Genomic DNA, 13,232 nt, shown 5'->3' on the forward strand with positions numbered 1-13,232 from the left:
TATATAGGATTCCAGTTAATAGGAACACATCTGGACCAGTACATTTTGGCCCAATTAAGTGGCTGTTCCAATTAGCCAAATTTTCATGTATATAGTTAAAAAGCTATTTTAAAAAGACAAACTACTGTTTAACTGAGTAACAAATTATGCATTTAAATGAAATATAGATCAAATTAGAACACTACCGAAAATATAGCAGTACCATAAATCTGTATATCAGTTCCTATTAGTTATCGACCAAGGAATTAATCCAGTGTATGCTGATGTGTTCTTTTGATTGACTGTAAATGAACAAAATCAGTGCAGACACTAAGTGCAGATAATGGACTGCCTTCAAACAATGCTTCCGACAATTGCAGCCTCCAGATCTTCATTGTGACATTAAAGGTGATTGTCGATACCTTCAAATTCTCTGTAGTCCCCAACTTGTTGAAGTTGTGAAATTGTTTCATTTTCATTCCTGGCTGTTTCTGGTATCTCCAAGCTTGAATGCTTGAAACTGCAGTGAGCAAAACAGTTTTGAATTGTCCTACTGCTTATTTCTCTCCAACTATCAGTGACAAAGATCATTGTTTTTTGAACACAAATACACAAATGACACTATTTAAAAACTGTTCACTCTAAGCAAGGTGTAGTTACTAACAGCCACACAAGTGCACGCGACTGACATTAGTCAGAAACTGTTCGGCAATAGTCTCCCATCCCAATTAAGCAGCATAGTCTCCCAAATAAAGAAAGGGAATCACATCTGTTTTCTCAATTAGCTTTTGTTCTTTAAGAGTGTCCCAAATAAGTGGCTGTCCCGATTAACTGATGACCCATTTAACTGGAATCCACTGTACATATTTATATAAATTGAATTAAATAAGTAGTGCAAAAACAGAGCATAAAAAGGCAAAAACAGTGTCAGATAGTGTACATGGGTTCACTGACCATTCGGAAATCTGATGGTGGAGGGGAAGATGTTGTTCCAAAAACTTCCGTCAAATTTCTTGTATTAGCCAGGCTCTTGTGGCCTTGGTGTGTATGATAAGATAGCGTAGATGAAACAGTGGTGTCCCTGTCCAGATCAGACACGTACTTTGTATCCAATTCAAGCTATGAGAAATCTTTGCTGAGCAAAGACTAGAATATAAAAGCAAGGATGTAATGCTGAGGCTTTATAAGGCATTGGTCAGATCCACTTGGAGTGTTGTGAGCAGTTTTAGGTCCCAAGGATGTGCTGGCATTGGAGAGGGTCCAGAGGAGATTCACAAGAATAATCCTGGGAATAAAAGGGTTAACCTATGAGGAGTGTTTGATGGCTCAAAGCCTGTACTCACTGGAGTTGAGAAGAATGAAGAGGGTTCTCATTGAAACCTATTGAATATTGAAAGGCCTAGACAGGCCTAGATGTGGAGAGGATGTTTCCTGTAGTATGTGAGGCTAGGACCAGAGGGCACAGCCTCAGAATAGAGGGACTTACATTTCGAACAGAAATGAGCCAGAACTTCTTTAGCCAGAGGGTGATAAATCTGTGGAATTCATTGCCACAACTGGCTGTGGAGGCCAAGTCATTGGGTATATTTAAAGCAAAGATTGATAGGTTCTTGATTAGTCAGGGTGTCAAAGGTTATGGGGACAAGGCTGGAGGATGGGGTTGAGAGAAATAATAAATCGGCCATGATGGAATGGTGGAGCAGCCCTCATCGACTGAATGGCCTAATTCTGCTCCCTTGTCTTATGGTCTTGCAACCTCTGCTACGTTGAACAGAAGATATTACAGAAAGCAAAAGACTGTGGAAGGTGATAATTAACACTGTGGTGCAATTTTCTGGTGATGTGCTTGTGTTAATGAGCGTGGGTATATATAGAACTGTAATTATCATTCTGTATTTTGTGATACATTCAGTTTAATTCTGTTTGTTGCAGGGGAGGCAGCTCTGAAAAATGTCTCCGACAAAATGAAGGACACACTCTTTGGCATGACATTGGCACGCAACTCTCAGGGATTCATGGTATGGTGCTACCAAGATTTAAGAATGCTCATAGTTGGGGTTAAAATGCATTATTTTTAATGCTTTACAGTTATTATCATTAGCAATTTAAGTCAGAAAATCAAATCTTTCAACAGTTGCTTCAACTTCTACGTCCTGTGATCCTTTATTAGTGGCAATAATAATACCTTGGGTGGGGGGAGGTGGAGATACGTCTCTACTATGGGAGGTGTAAGGCGCTCCTTCCCTCCGCTAGCCTGGGCAAGGTGTAGCACCCGCTTAACCCCTCCAGCTCCCCCCCCCACCCTCCTGATCAGGACCATGTGAAATCATGGAGCAGCTGGCTGATGGTCATATGAGCAACTGGTGCATATCACAAGTCCTGGTTATGTGACCACTGACGCCAGGCAGACAATCTCTGAAGAGTATTGATAATGACTGGGGTCACCCATCTTGTAAAGACACTGCCCAGAAAGCTGCAATGGCAAATCACTGCTGAGGAGAAATTTGCCAAGGGTAATCATGGTCATGGAAAGACCTTGATTGCCCATGTCATACGACTCGGCACATAACAAACGAACGATTGATACCTGTACCTTGTCCTAGTGTTCTGTTGTTGATATTCAGATGTTCACATTCAAATCCAGATTCATTTATTTATCACATGTACATCAAACATACAGTCAAGTATCCAAAACGTCGACTGTTTATTCATTTCCATAGCTGCTGCCTGACCTGCTGAATTCCTCCAGCGTTTTGTGTGCGTTACAGTGAAATGCGTCATTTACATTAACAACCAACAGAGTCCGAGGATGTGCTGGGGTTGCCACGCATTCTGGCACCAATGTCGCATGGCCACAATGATCAGCTGATCAACACGATCAACAATAACAACAGCAACTGAACAACCACAGCAAAACGAGCCCCTTTACTCCCTCTTACCCGCTAACCCATTCTCCAACCTCAGGACTTTCCTCATGATTTTCCTTAGAGAAAGTCCAACCATATCACTGTTCTCATTTCCTTGGTGAAGCAGTCAGCATCATCTAAGACTCCACCTACCCCAGACATTCCCTCTTCTCCATGCACCCCCATCGGGTAGAATATGAAAGCATAAATGCACATACCATAAGGCTCAAGGACATCTTCTATCCCGCTGTGATAAGAACAGTCCACTATTACAATAAGATAGATTCCTGACCTCACAAACTACCTTGTGATAAACCTTCCACCTTATTGCCTTCCTCTGTTACTGAAACACTTTATTCTGCACTCTGTAATTAATTTCTCTTGAGCTACATCAGTCTGATGAAATGATCTGTATGGGGGACTTGCCAAGCTAAGTTTTTCACTCGGTACCTCGGTGCATTCAAAGTTCAAAGTAAATTTGCTACCGAAATACAGATACGTCATCATACACAGACCTGAGATTCATTTTCTTGCCGGCATTCACAGTAGAAACAAAAATAGAATTGATGAAAAACTACTCCCATGCAAAGACAGACAAGCAACCAATGTGCAAAAGAAGGCAAACAGTGCAAATATAACAAAAATTACTACTAACAAATAAATCAATAAATGCCTGTACACTCTTGACAATAATAAACCAATTTACCAACTGGACCTGAAATGTTAAACTCTGATTTTCCATGCATGGATGTTGTGTGATCTCATGAGTGTTTCTAGAAGTTTCCGTTTTAATTTCAAACTTTCAACATCTGCATCATTTTTTAAAAATTTTCATTCAGCATGAAGGAGGTAATCCAGCCACTCGTAATTATTCTGAGTTTGCACTGATCTGTTTTGGCAGTGTAAGAATCCAGAATTGACTGGGGGTAAGAGCAGAGCTGGTGTAACAGGGCTTTGGTAGCTGGGACTGCCTTTGGAGGAGCAAGCTGGCTGTCAGCTCTTTCCTTGCCCACCCTTTCAGGGCACCTGGGTCACACTGATTCTGCCTCTTGTTTCAGGTCTGTGCTCCGCTCTGGTCCCAAACGTGTGGAAGTTCCATTTACAACACAGGAATTTGTACCAACATCAGTTCTAGCTTTCAGCCTTCAGGAATCATCGCACCCACTGTTCAAGGTATGATCAGGGCCCATTGGTCTCAGCGTGGTGAGGTCAGTGTTGTTAAATAAAGGCCATAAACATGGGAGCAGATTCAGCCCATTGAGTCCTCCACCATTCCATCATGGCTGACTTATCTTCCCTCTCAATCCCATTCTCTTCCTGATCCTCTGACACCCTTTCTAATCAACCTCCACTTACATACACCCAATGACTTGGCCTCCACAGCCGTCTGTGGCAAAGTATTCAACCTGTTGCTGTCTGTAAGGAGTTTGTACGTTCTCCCTGTGACCACGTGGGTTTCCTCCGGGTGCTCCGGTTTCCTCCCACAGTCACAAGACGTACCGGTTGGAAGGTTAGTTGGACATTGTAAATTGTCGTGTGATTAGGCTAGTGTTAAATTGGGGGGGTGGGGTTTGGGGTTTGCTGGGCAGCACAGCTTGAAGGATTGGAAAGGCCGATTCTGTGCTACATATCAATAAATAAATAAAGACTCTCCACCCTCTGGCTGTTCTAAAGGGATGTCCCTCTCTTCTGTGTGCCCTTTGGTTCTAGACTAACTCTCTATAGGAAACATCCTCTCCACATCCAATCCATCTAGGCCTTTCTATATTCATTAGGATTCAATGAGATTTCCCCTTATTCTTCCAAACTCCAGTGAGTACAGGCCCAGAGCCATCAAACACCCCTCATTCCTGGGATCATTCTTGTAAACCTGCTCTGGACTCTCTCCATTTTCCATCACATCTTTTGTAGAAGGCAGTGTGCTCCTTGTATTTCTGCAGCTGGCCCTCAAGAAGCCAAATGTGGACGGTGTCAAGATCACTGCTCCCTTTTAAGTTGAGCTGGTGCATGGCCAGGCTGTAATGGAAATGCTCCCACACACATGGCCTTTGTTGCTGCGTAGCTGGAATTTTGTTTTATATAATGTTAATATAATTTTGAAATCTATGTTTGTAAATTGTGAAATATACTATAACTAATTATGTGTTAATGAATATAATCCATGTATTTTCTAAATAATAAACTTACCACAACCTTTACTTTGAAACATTTTAGAGCTTCAAAGTATTTACATTTGTCAGTGTTTCAATTTACAACGTGGTTACAAATTGTAACAATAAACACAGAATGGAAGTCAGTAGCTCATTGTTAATCAACCACCAGCCTGCTGAAGTGCTGCACAGTTTTCAGGCCATGTAAACATTTCCTGCTCAGAGTAATGGTTGGTCCATGCAGCTGTAAAAAAAAATAGAGGGAATATTGGTCAAGATGGCTGGATGCTCGAATCGATGAATCTTTGTGAGTCCGCTAGGGGAGTCACTAGAGTTTGAAAATGGCCTGTCTTGGGGTTAGAGAACTGTGTCTGTGTGTGGCTGGGCATTGGGAAGGAGGAGTGGGGGCTTGTTTTGTCGTTGCTGCTTTGTCGTTTGGTATGTTCTGCAGGGCATAGTGGGCATGCTCTGTTGGTGTGGGAATGAAAGTTGTTTTCTCCATGTTTGCCTGCAAGAAGATGTATCACATGCTTTGATAATAAATTTACTCTGAACTTTGGAATGTGTGGCAACACTGGCGGCTGCCCCCAGCAAATTCTTGGATGTGTTGGTTGTTAACGCAGACAGTACATTTCACTGCATGTAATAGATCTGAATCGGAAGCTGAGAGGAGCACAAGGAACCCTCCCCACCCCCCACTCTCCACCTACTCTGTCAAGTTCCACCTGCCTGGTCTGTGTTAAAAGTTTGTGGCTGCGTCACGGCCCACAAAACAGTTCCTGACTAATGGTCAAGTGGAATAAATTTGCATCCATCCATGGCAGCTGGGAATTTAAATTCACTTTATTAAATAAATCTGGGATGAAAAACTACTCTTAGTAACGGTGACCACAAAACTACCAGATGGTTGCAGAAAAACCATCTGGTTCACAGATGATCCCCAGGGAAAGAAATCAGTCGCTGTTGGCCATTCAGTGTTATATTTGACTCCAGACACACCACAGTGTGGTTGAGTCCAAACGCACACACAATGCTGGAGGAACACGGCAAGTCAGGCAGCGTCGACGGTAATGAATAAATAGTTGGCGTTTTGGGCCGAGACCCTTCTTCAGGACTGGAAAGGAAGGAGGTAGAAGCCAGAATAAAAAGATGGAAGGAGGAAAAGGAAGACTAGCTAGAAGGTGATGGGTGAAGACAGGTGGGTGGGAAAGGTCTTCTCTCCTATCATATTCCCTTTTCTCTAGTCCCGATGAATGGTCTCAGTCCGAAATGTCAACTGCTTGTTCATTTCTGTAGACGCTGCCTGACCTGTTGAATTCCTCCGGCGTTCTATGTGTGTTACTCTGGACTTCCAGCAGCTGCAGAATCTCTTGTGTTTAGGATCTCACAAATGGCCTGATAAGATAATGAAGCCCATGCAGAAATAAGTGAACTTGCGACATACTGTACATTGTAAATGGCTGTAAAAGCATACAAGCTGTAAATTCAGCATTCAAAGTCAAAGTAGCATTATCTTTATTTGTTTATTGATTGAGATACAGCCTGGAATAGGCCCTTCCAGCCCTTTGAGCCGCACCGCTCACCAACCCCCAACTTAATCCTAGTATACTCACCGGTAACTTTGCATTGACCAATTAACCTGCCAACCGGTACGTCTTTGGACTGTGGGAGGAAACATAGAAACATAGAAACATAGAAAATAGGTGCAGGAGTAGGCTATTCAGCCCTTCGAGCCTGCACCGCCATTCAGTATGATCATGGCTGATCATCCAACTCAGAACCCTGTACCTGCCTTCTCTCCATATCCTCTGATCCCTTTAGCCACAAGGGCCATGTCTAACTCCCTCTTAAATACCCGGAGGAAACCCATGCGGTCATGGGGAGAACATACAGACTCCTTACAGGCACCGGTGGGAATTGAACCTGTGTCGCTGGTACAGTAAAGCGTTGTGCTAACCGCTGTGCTACTGTGCCACCTATTCTGGGATTGATGGACCCCTCAGTTGATGCTAAGGGTCCATGGCATAAAAACGGTTGGGAACCCCTGTTATAGAACACCTTCTATAGATGCACGGTGGACGGTATCCTAACTGGTTGCATCACAGCCTGGTATGGAAACACAGTGCACAGAAACGGGAAGGTTTACAGAGAGTGTTGGACACAGCCCAGACCATCACAGGAAAATCCCTCCCCATCATTGACCACATTTATATGGAGCGCTGCCACAAGAAAACAACATCCGTCATCAAGGATCCCCAGCATCCAGGCCATCCAGGCCCTCTTTGCGCAATTACCGTCTTAGCCTTAGTTCCCACACCACCAGGTTCAGGAGTAGTTGTTACTCTTCAACGTCAGGCTCTTGAACCGACTTGGTTAACTTCACTCACCTCTACACTGAACAGATTCCACAACCTACAGACTCACTCTCAGGGACTCTTTACAACCCATGTTCTCAGGACATGGTTTTTATCTGCACAGTTCGTCTTTTGCACATTGATTGTTTGTCAGTCTTTGTTTATGTGCTGTATTTCTTTATTTTCCTATAATGCCTACAAAAAATTAATTTCAAGGTAGTATATGATGACCATACATACTTTGAAAATAAAATTACTTTGACTTTGAAATATATTATCCGAGTACGTACAGTACATGATACCATATACTACCTTGAGGTTCATTATCTTGCATCCATTTGCAGGAAAATAAAGAAATTAGATTAGATTATGAGGACACTCAGTCCTCGTTTATTGTCATTTAGAAATGCATGCATTAAGAAATGATACAATGTTCCTCCAGAGTGATATCACACTAAAAACAGGACAAACCAAAGACTAACACTGACAAGACCACATAATTATAACATATAGTTACAACAGTGCAAAGCAATACCATAATTTGATAAATAGCAGACTATGGGCACGGTAAAAAAAAGTCTCAAAGTTCCGATCGACTCCCGATAGTCCCGATAGCAGGCTGCAAGAGGGAGAAACTCTCCCTGCCATAAACCTCCAGGCACCGACAACTGCCGATGCATTGGAAGCACCCAACCACAGCCGACTCTGAGTCCGTCCAAAAGCTTTGAGCCTCCGACCAGCCCTTTGACACCGAGCACTGAGCACCATCTCTGCCGAGCGCTTTGACCCCGCCCCGGCCGCCAAGTAACAAGCAAAGCCGAGGTCTCAGGGCCTTCTCCTCCGGAGATTCTGGAACACACAGTAGCAGCGGCAGCGAAGAAGGCATTTCAGAAGTTTCTCCAGATGTTCCTCTGTGCTCTCACGTCTGTCTCCATCAAATCAGGATTGTGCACAGCACCCTACTTGACAGATTACAGATTATCATTCACAGGAGTGGCTGCAGCACGCTGCGTCGCGCTGCCATCTTCTCCTCCTCCTATGCAGTATAATTTCTGTATAATACTCCTATACAGTATAATGTATAAGAAAAACATATATATAGTAAACAAAGACCGACAAATATCCAACGTGCAAGAGAAATTGTGCAAATAAAATAATAATAATGGAGGGAACACAAGTTGTGGAGTCCGTGAAAGTGAGCCTGTAGGTTGTGGAATCAGTTCAAAATTGAGGTGAGTGAAGTTACCCAGGTCGGTCCAGGAGCCTGATGGTTGTAGAGTTGTGTGCTGCCCTTGTTAGATGTTGTGTGGAAGAACTTGTCTTTATAATTGTTTCAGCTTCTTTTGATTTCAGGAGAACAAGAATGGCATCATATAGAAACATTTAAAATTATGAAAGGGATAGATATCTGAGAGGCAGGAAAGTTGTTTCCACTGGTAGGTGAGACTAGAAACAGAGGGCATAGCCTCAATATTCAGGGGAATATATTTAGGATGGAGATGAGGAGAAACTGCTTTTCCTAGAGAGTAGTGAACCTGTGGAATTCTCTGCCTGGGGAAGCAGCTACCTTATTAAGTATATCTAAGACAGAGTTAGATAGATTTTTGCATATCAGGGGAGTTAGGGGTTCTGTGGAAAAGGCAGGTAGGCGGGGTCCACAGTCAGATCAGCCGTCATCATACTGAATGGTGGAGCAGGTTTGATGGGCCAGATGGCTGACTCCTGCTCCAATTTTTTTAAAGTTCTTTTGTGAGGAAAATGTTTTTGTCTGGAGACCGCATACCTGAAGCTGAATGTTCAGCTTCCTTCCACATGTTGGCAGGTGAATTTGCTAATATAAATAAACCGTCAGTGTGTACAATTGTAAGATAATCCATGGAGCGCTGATGGATGTGTGAGAGGGATAACTGCAGGGAGCTACAGAGACAGGGTCTGGCAGTGTTGGGATTACTGTGGGATGTCTGGGTGACCTCCTGTCTCACTGCGAGAACTGGATGACTATGACTCACTCGGGGGAAATCATTCCCCACTCTGGCTCCTCTCCCACCTCTCCTCTTCTCCTCACTTGCCTTCCCTCATACTCTCCTCTTCTCCTCACCTCCCCCGGTGCCCTCCCTACTTCTCTTTCTCCCATGGTCCACTCTCCTGTCCTATCAGGTTCCATCTTCCCCAGCCCTTTACCTCCTCCTCCTTTCACTTCCCAGTTTCTCACTTCATCCTCCTTCCCCTACCCAGCGGCTTTCACCCATTACCTTCCAGCTTGTACTCCTCCCAACACCTCCCCGCCCCACCTTCTTATTCCTTCTTCTGCCCCCCACCCCACCCGGTCCTTTCCAGTCCTGACTGAGTTTACTGCCTGCAATCAAACCTGTCATATGACATACTGTGTAACCTACACCTCTACAAACCATCTCCATCTCTTTTTCAGACTGTGGCATGTCCATGGACATTGTGATTCTGTTGGATGGGTCAAACAGCATCTACCCCTGGCATGAAGTTCAGAGATTCCTCAGCAATGTCCTGCACAAATTCCACATCGGGCCAAAGCAGATACAGGCAAGTCCAGCACCTTCAAGAGTCAGGGTAACAGAGAACGCAGCCTCATAGCGTCATAGTAACACAACACATAAATGGGTACTTTGGTTGAACTCGTCCACATTAACCAAGATGTGGACGAGTTCATATCTCGCCCTTGACTGGCCCATTTCCCAGTATCATATGCTGGGGTGCCACGGTACCTTAGCGGTTAGCTTGACGCTATTACTGCTCCGTCGGAGTTAGGGGTTCAGTTCCAGCACTGTCTGTAAGGAGTTTGCACGCTCTCCCTGTGACCGTGTGGTTTCCTTCGGGCGCTCCAGTTTCCTCCCACATTCCAAAGACGTACGGGTTAGTAAGTTAATTGGTCATTGTAAATTGTCCAGTGATTGGGCTAGGGTTAAATGGGAGGCTTTTCTGGGTGGTGTGTCTCATTGGGCATGAAACACATGTTCTGCACTATATCTCTGAACAAAACTAAAATATACACTACTTGTCCAAGTGCCTTTTCAATGTCAGTGTATCTGCCTCAACTAGTTGCTCTGGTAGCTCATACCATCACCTTCTGTGTGAAGCCATTGCCCTTCATTTCTCAGCTTCAACCTCTGCCCTCTTGATTTGATTTCCCTCCCCAGGGTGCACTCACCCTGTCTCTGCCCCTCATGATTTCATACACATCTACCCACCGGGAATAAAATCCTCTCCAACCCCACTGTGCAATAAAATATATTCAACTTTCCACTGAAACATACCCCACTCTCCACTGAAATATACCCCACTCCCCACTGAAATATACCCCATCTCCTCTAAAGATTTACCCCTCCACTGAAATATACCCCACTCCCCACTGAAATATACCCCACTCTCCTCTAAAGATTTATCCCTCCACTGAAATATACCCCACTGTCCAATGAAACATATTCTACTCTCCACTGAAATATACCCCACTCCCCACTGAAATATACCCCACTCTCCACTGAAATATACCCCACTCCCCACTGAAATATACCCCACTCTCCTCTAAAGATTTACCCCTCCACTGAAACATACCCCACTCCCCACTGAAATATACCCCACTCTCCTCTAAAGATTTACCCCTCCACTGAAATATAACCCACTCTCCACTGAAATATACCCCACTCTCCTCTAAAGATTTACCCCTCCACTGAAATATACCCCACTCTCCAATGAAATATACCCCAGTCTCCAATTAAATATACCCCACTCTCCTCTAAAGATTTACCCCTCCACTGAAATATTCCCCACTCTCCACTAAAGATTTACCCCTCCACTGAAATGTAATCCACTTTCCACTGAAATATATGCCACTCCTCACTAAAATATACCTCAGTCTCCATTGAAATATATCCCACTTTCCACTGAAGATTTATTCCTTCACAGAAATATACCCCACTCTCCAGTAAAATGTACACTAGACTCCACTGAAATATGCTCCACCCTCCATTAAAAATAAGCCCTGCTGTCTGCTATAAGCTCTCTCTCCACTTTGCATCGTCCTGTCGTTTTGCCCCTGCCACATGCTTAGTAGCTGGACCCTGCCGTCACGTTTAATTTCCCTCTGTTTATTTGGTGCCTTTCCGTCCTTCCACAGGCTCTGAGCCTGGGCTCTAGGGTCAAACAGTTCAGCTCACCGCCGAGCTGTTTTGTCACTGTTCTGTTCCACGGTGCTGCCACTCACAGAGGGAACAGTCATTACCAAGTTGCCAGCAGGGCGTTGACCCCATTACACAGCCTCTAATCTGAGATGATCCATATAATTTCAAAAACCTCAAAGTATTTCCTCCCCACGCCTTTTCTGGGAAAATCCTTACAGCAGCAAACTGAATCAAAATCCAGGACTGGTGTAAACTTAACATATTAGTTAGCGAAGACACCCCTTACCTGCTAGAGAACTTTGATTATAAAGATTACTGTTATTTGTCACACGTACGTTGAAACATACAGTGACATGGATTGAGTGCAACAACAACCAGCAGAGTCTGAGGATGTGAATGTTGGAATGCTTCCAGTGCCATCCTAGCATCCCCGCAAATTACTAACCCATGTGCCTTTGAAATGTAGAAAGAAACACACATGTTCCCGTGGAGAACGTACCATGCAAACTCCTCACAGACAGTGACATTTCAGAGCCTCAACGTATTTAAGTTGGCAGAGTTTCAAGCTGCAACACTGTTGCAAATTGTAACACAGAATGCTCATCAGTAGCTCATTGTCAATAAACCATCGGCCCCCTGACACTGACGCCGTCTAGTCTAAACATTTTACTTTTCCCATTGTGCCTGCCAGTTGTTCTGACTGCCGCATATTGTTTACTACTGTGGGTTGTGGTTTGTGTTTGTTTGATGTGCATATTACAAAACAAAACATTTAAAGTGCCACTCAGTTTTCAGGCCATGTAAAAATTTCCTGCCCAGGGCAATGGTTGGTCACTACAGCTGTAAAAAAATAATTAGAGGGAACATTACATTGATTTTAGAGTAGGTTAACAGGTTAACACCACATTATGGGCTGAATGGCCTGTACTGTGCTGTAGTGTTCTATTTAAGAAGGATAGATCATCTGGCCCTGTGAGGCTCTCATCAACATCATGCCTTGAGGATAGGGTGGTTAAGAAGGCATATTGCATGCTTGCCTTTATTAGTGGAGGCATAGAGTTCAAATGTCAGGAAATTATGTTGCAGCTTTATAAAATAGTTAGGCCACATCTGGTCTATTTTATACAGTTCTGGTCACGCCATTTAAAGAAGGATGTCGAGGCTTTGGAGAGGTTGCGTAGGAGTTTTACCTGGATTAGAGGGCATATGTTATAACTAGAAGTTGGACAAACTAGGGTTGTTTGCTCTGGAGAGGCGGAAGCTGAGGGGAGGTTAGACGGAGAATTTTAAGATCATGAGAGGCATAGATAGAGTAGGCACGGACTATCTTTTTCCCAGAGTTGAAATGTCTAATGCCAGAGGGCCTGCGTTTACGGTGAGAGGGATAAGTTCAAATGAGACGTGAGGGGCAAATGTTTTTTACACAGAGAGTGGTGGGTGTCTGGAAAACGCTGCCTGGGGTAGTGGTAGAAGCAGATCCATTAGGGACTTATAAGAGACTCTTGGCACACGAATGTCTGCCAGGAAAATGAAAGGATATGGACATTGTGTAGGCACAGGGGATTAGTCTAGTTGGCCATTTGATCGCTAATTTATTTGGTTTGGCACGACATTGTGGGCTGAAGGGCCTCATTCTGTGCTGTATTTCTCTACGTTCTGAGCCTAATCCTCCAACTTGAAGCTGTTTCCCCT

The 13,232-nt window shown here is 43.9% G+C and overlaps 1 protein-coding gene across 1 annotated transcript in view; it reads left to right on the forward strand.

Moving 5' to 3' along the window:
- itga10 (integrin, alpha 10) overlaps positions 1-13,232 on the forward strand; it is a 181,141-nt gene that overhangs the window by 67,300 nt on the left and 100,609 nt on the right. Inside the window, exons 4-6 of the mRNA XM_072282845.1 lie at positions 1,912-1,997; positions 3,944-4,058; positions 9,818-9,945. Of these exons, the coding sequence (XP_072138946.1) occupies positions 1,912-1,997; positions 3,944-4,058; positions 9,818-9,945 (329 nt within the window). The remainder of the gene's footprint in view (positions 1-1,911; positions 1,998-3,943; positions 4,059-9,817; positions 9,946-13,232) is intronic.

Source organism: Mobula birostris, chromosome 2 (assembly GCF_030028105.1).
Source record: "Mobula birostris isolate sMobBir1 chromosome 2, sMobBir1.hap1, whole genome shotgun sequence".
Lineage (NCBI taxonomy): Eukaryota > Metazoa > Chordata > Chondrichthyes > Myliobatiformes > Myliobatidae > Mobula > Mobula birostris.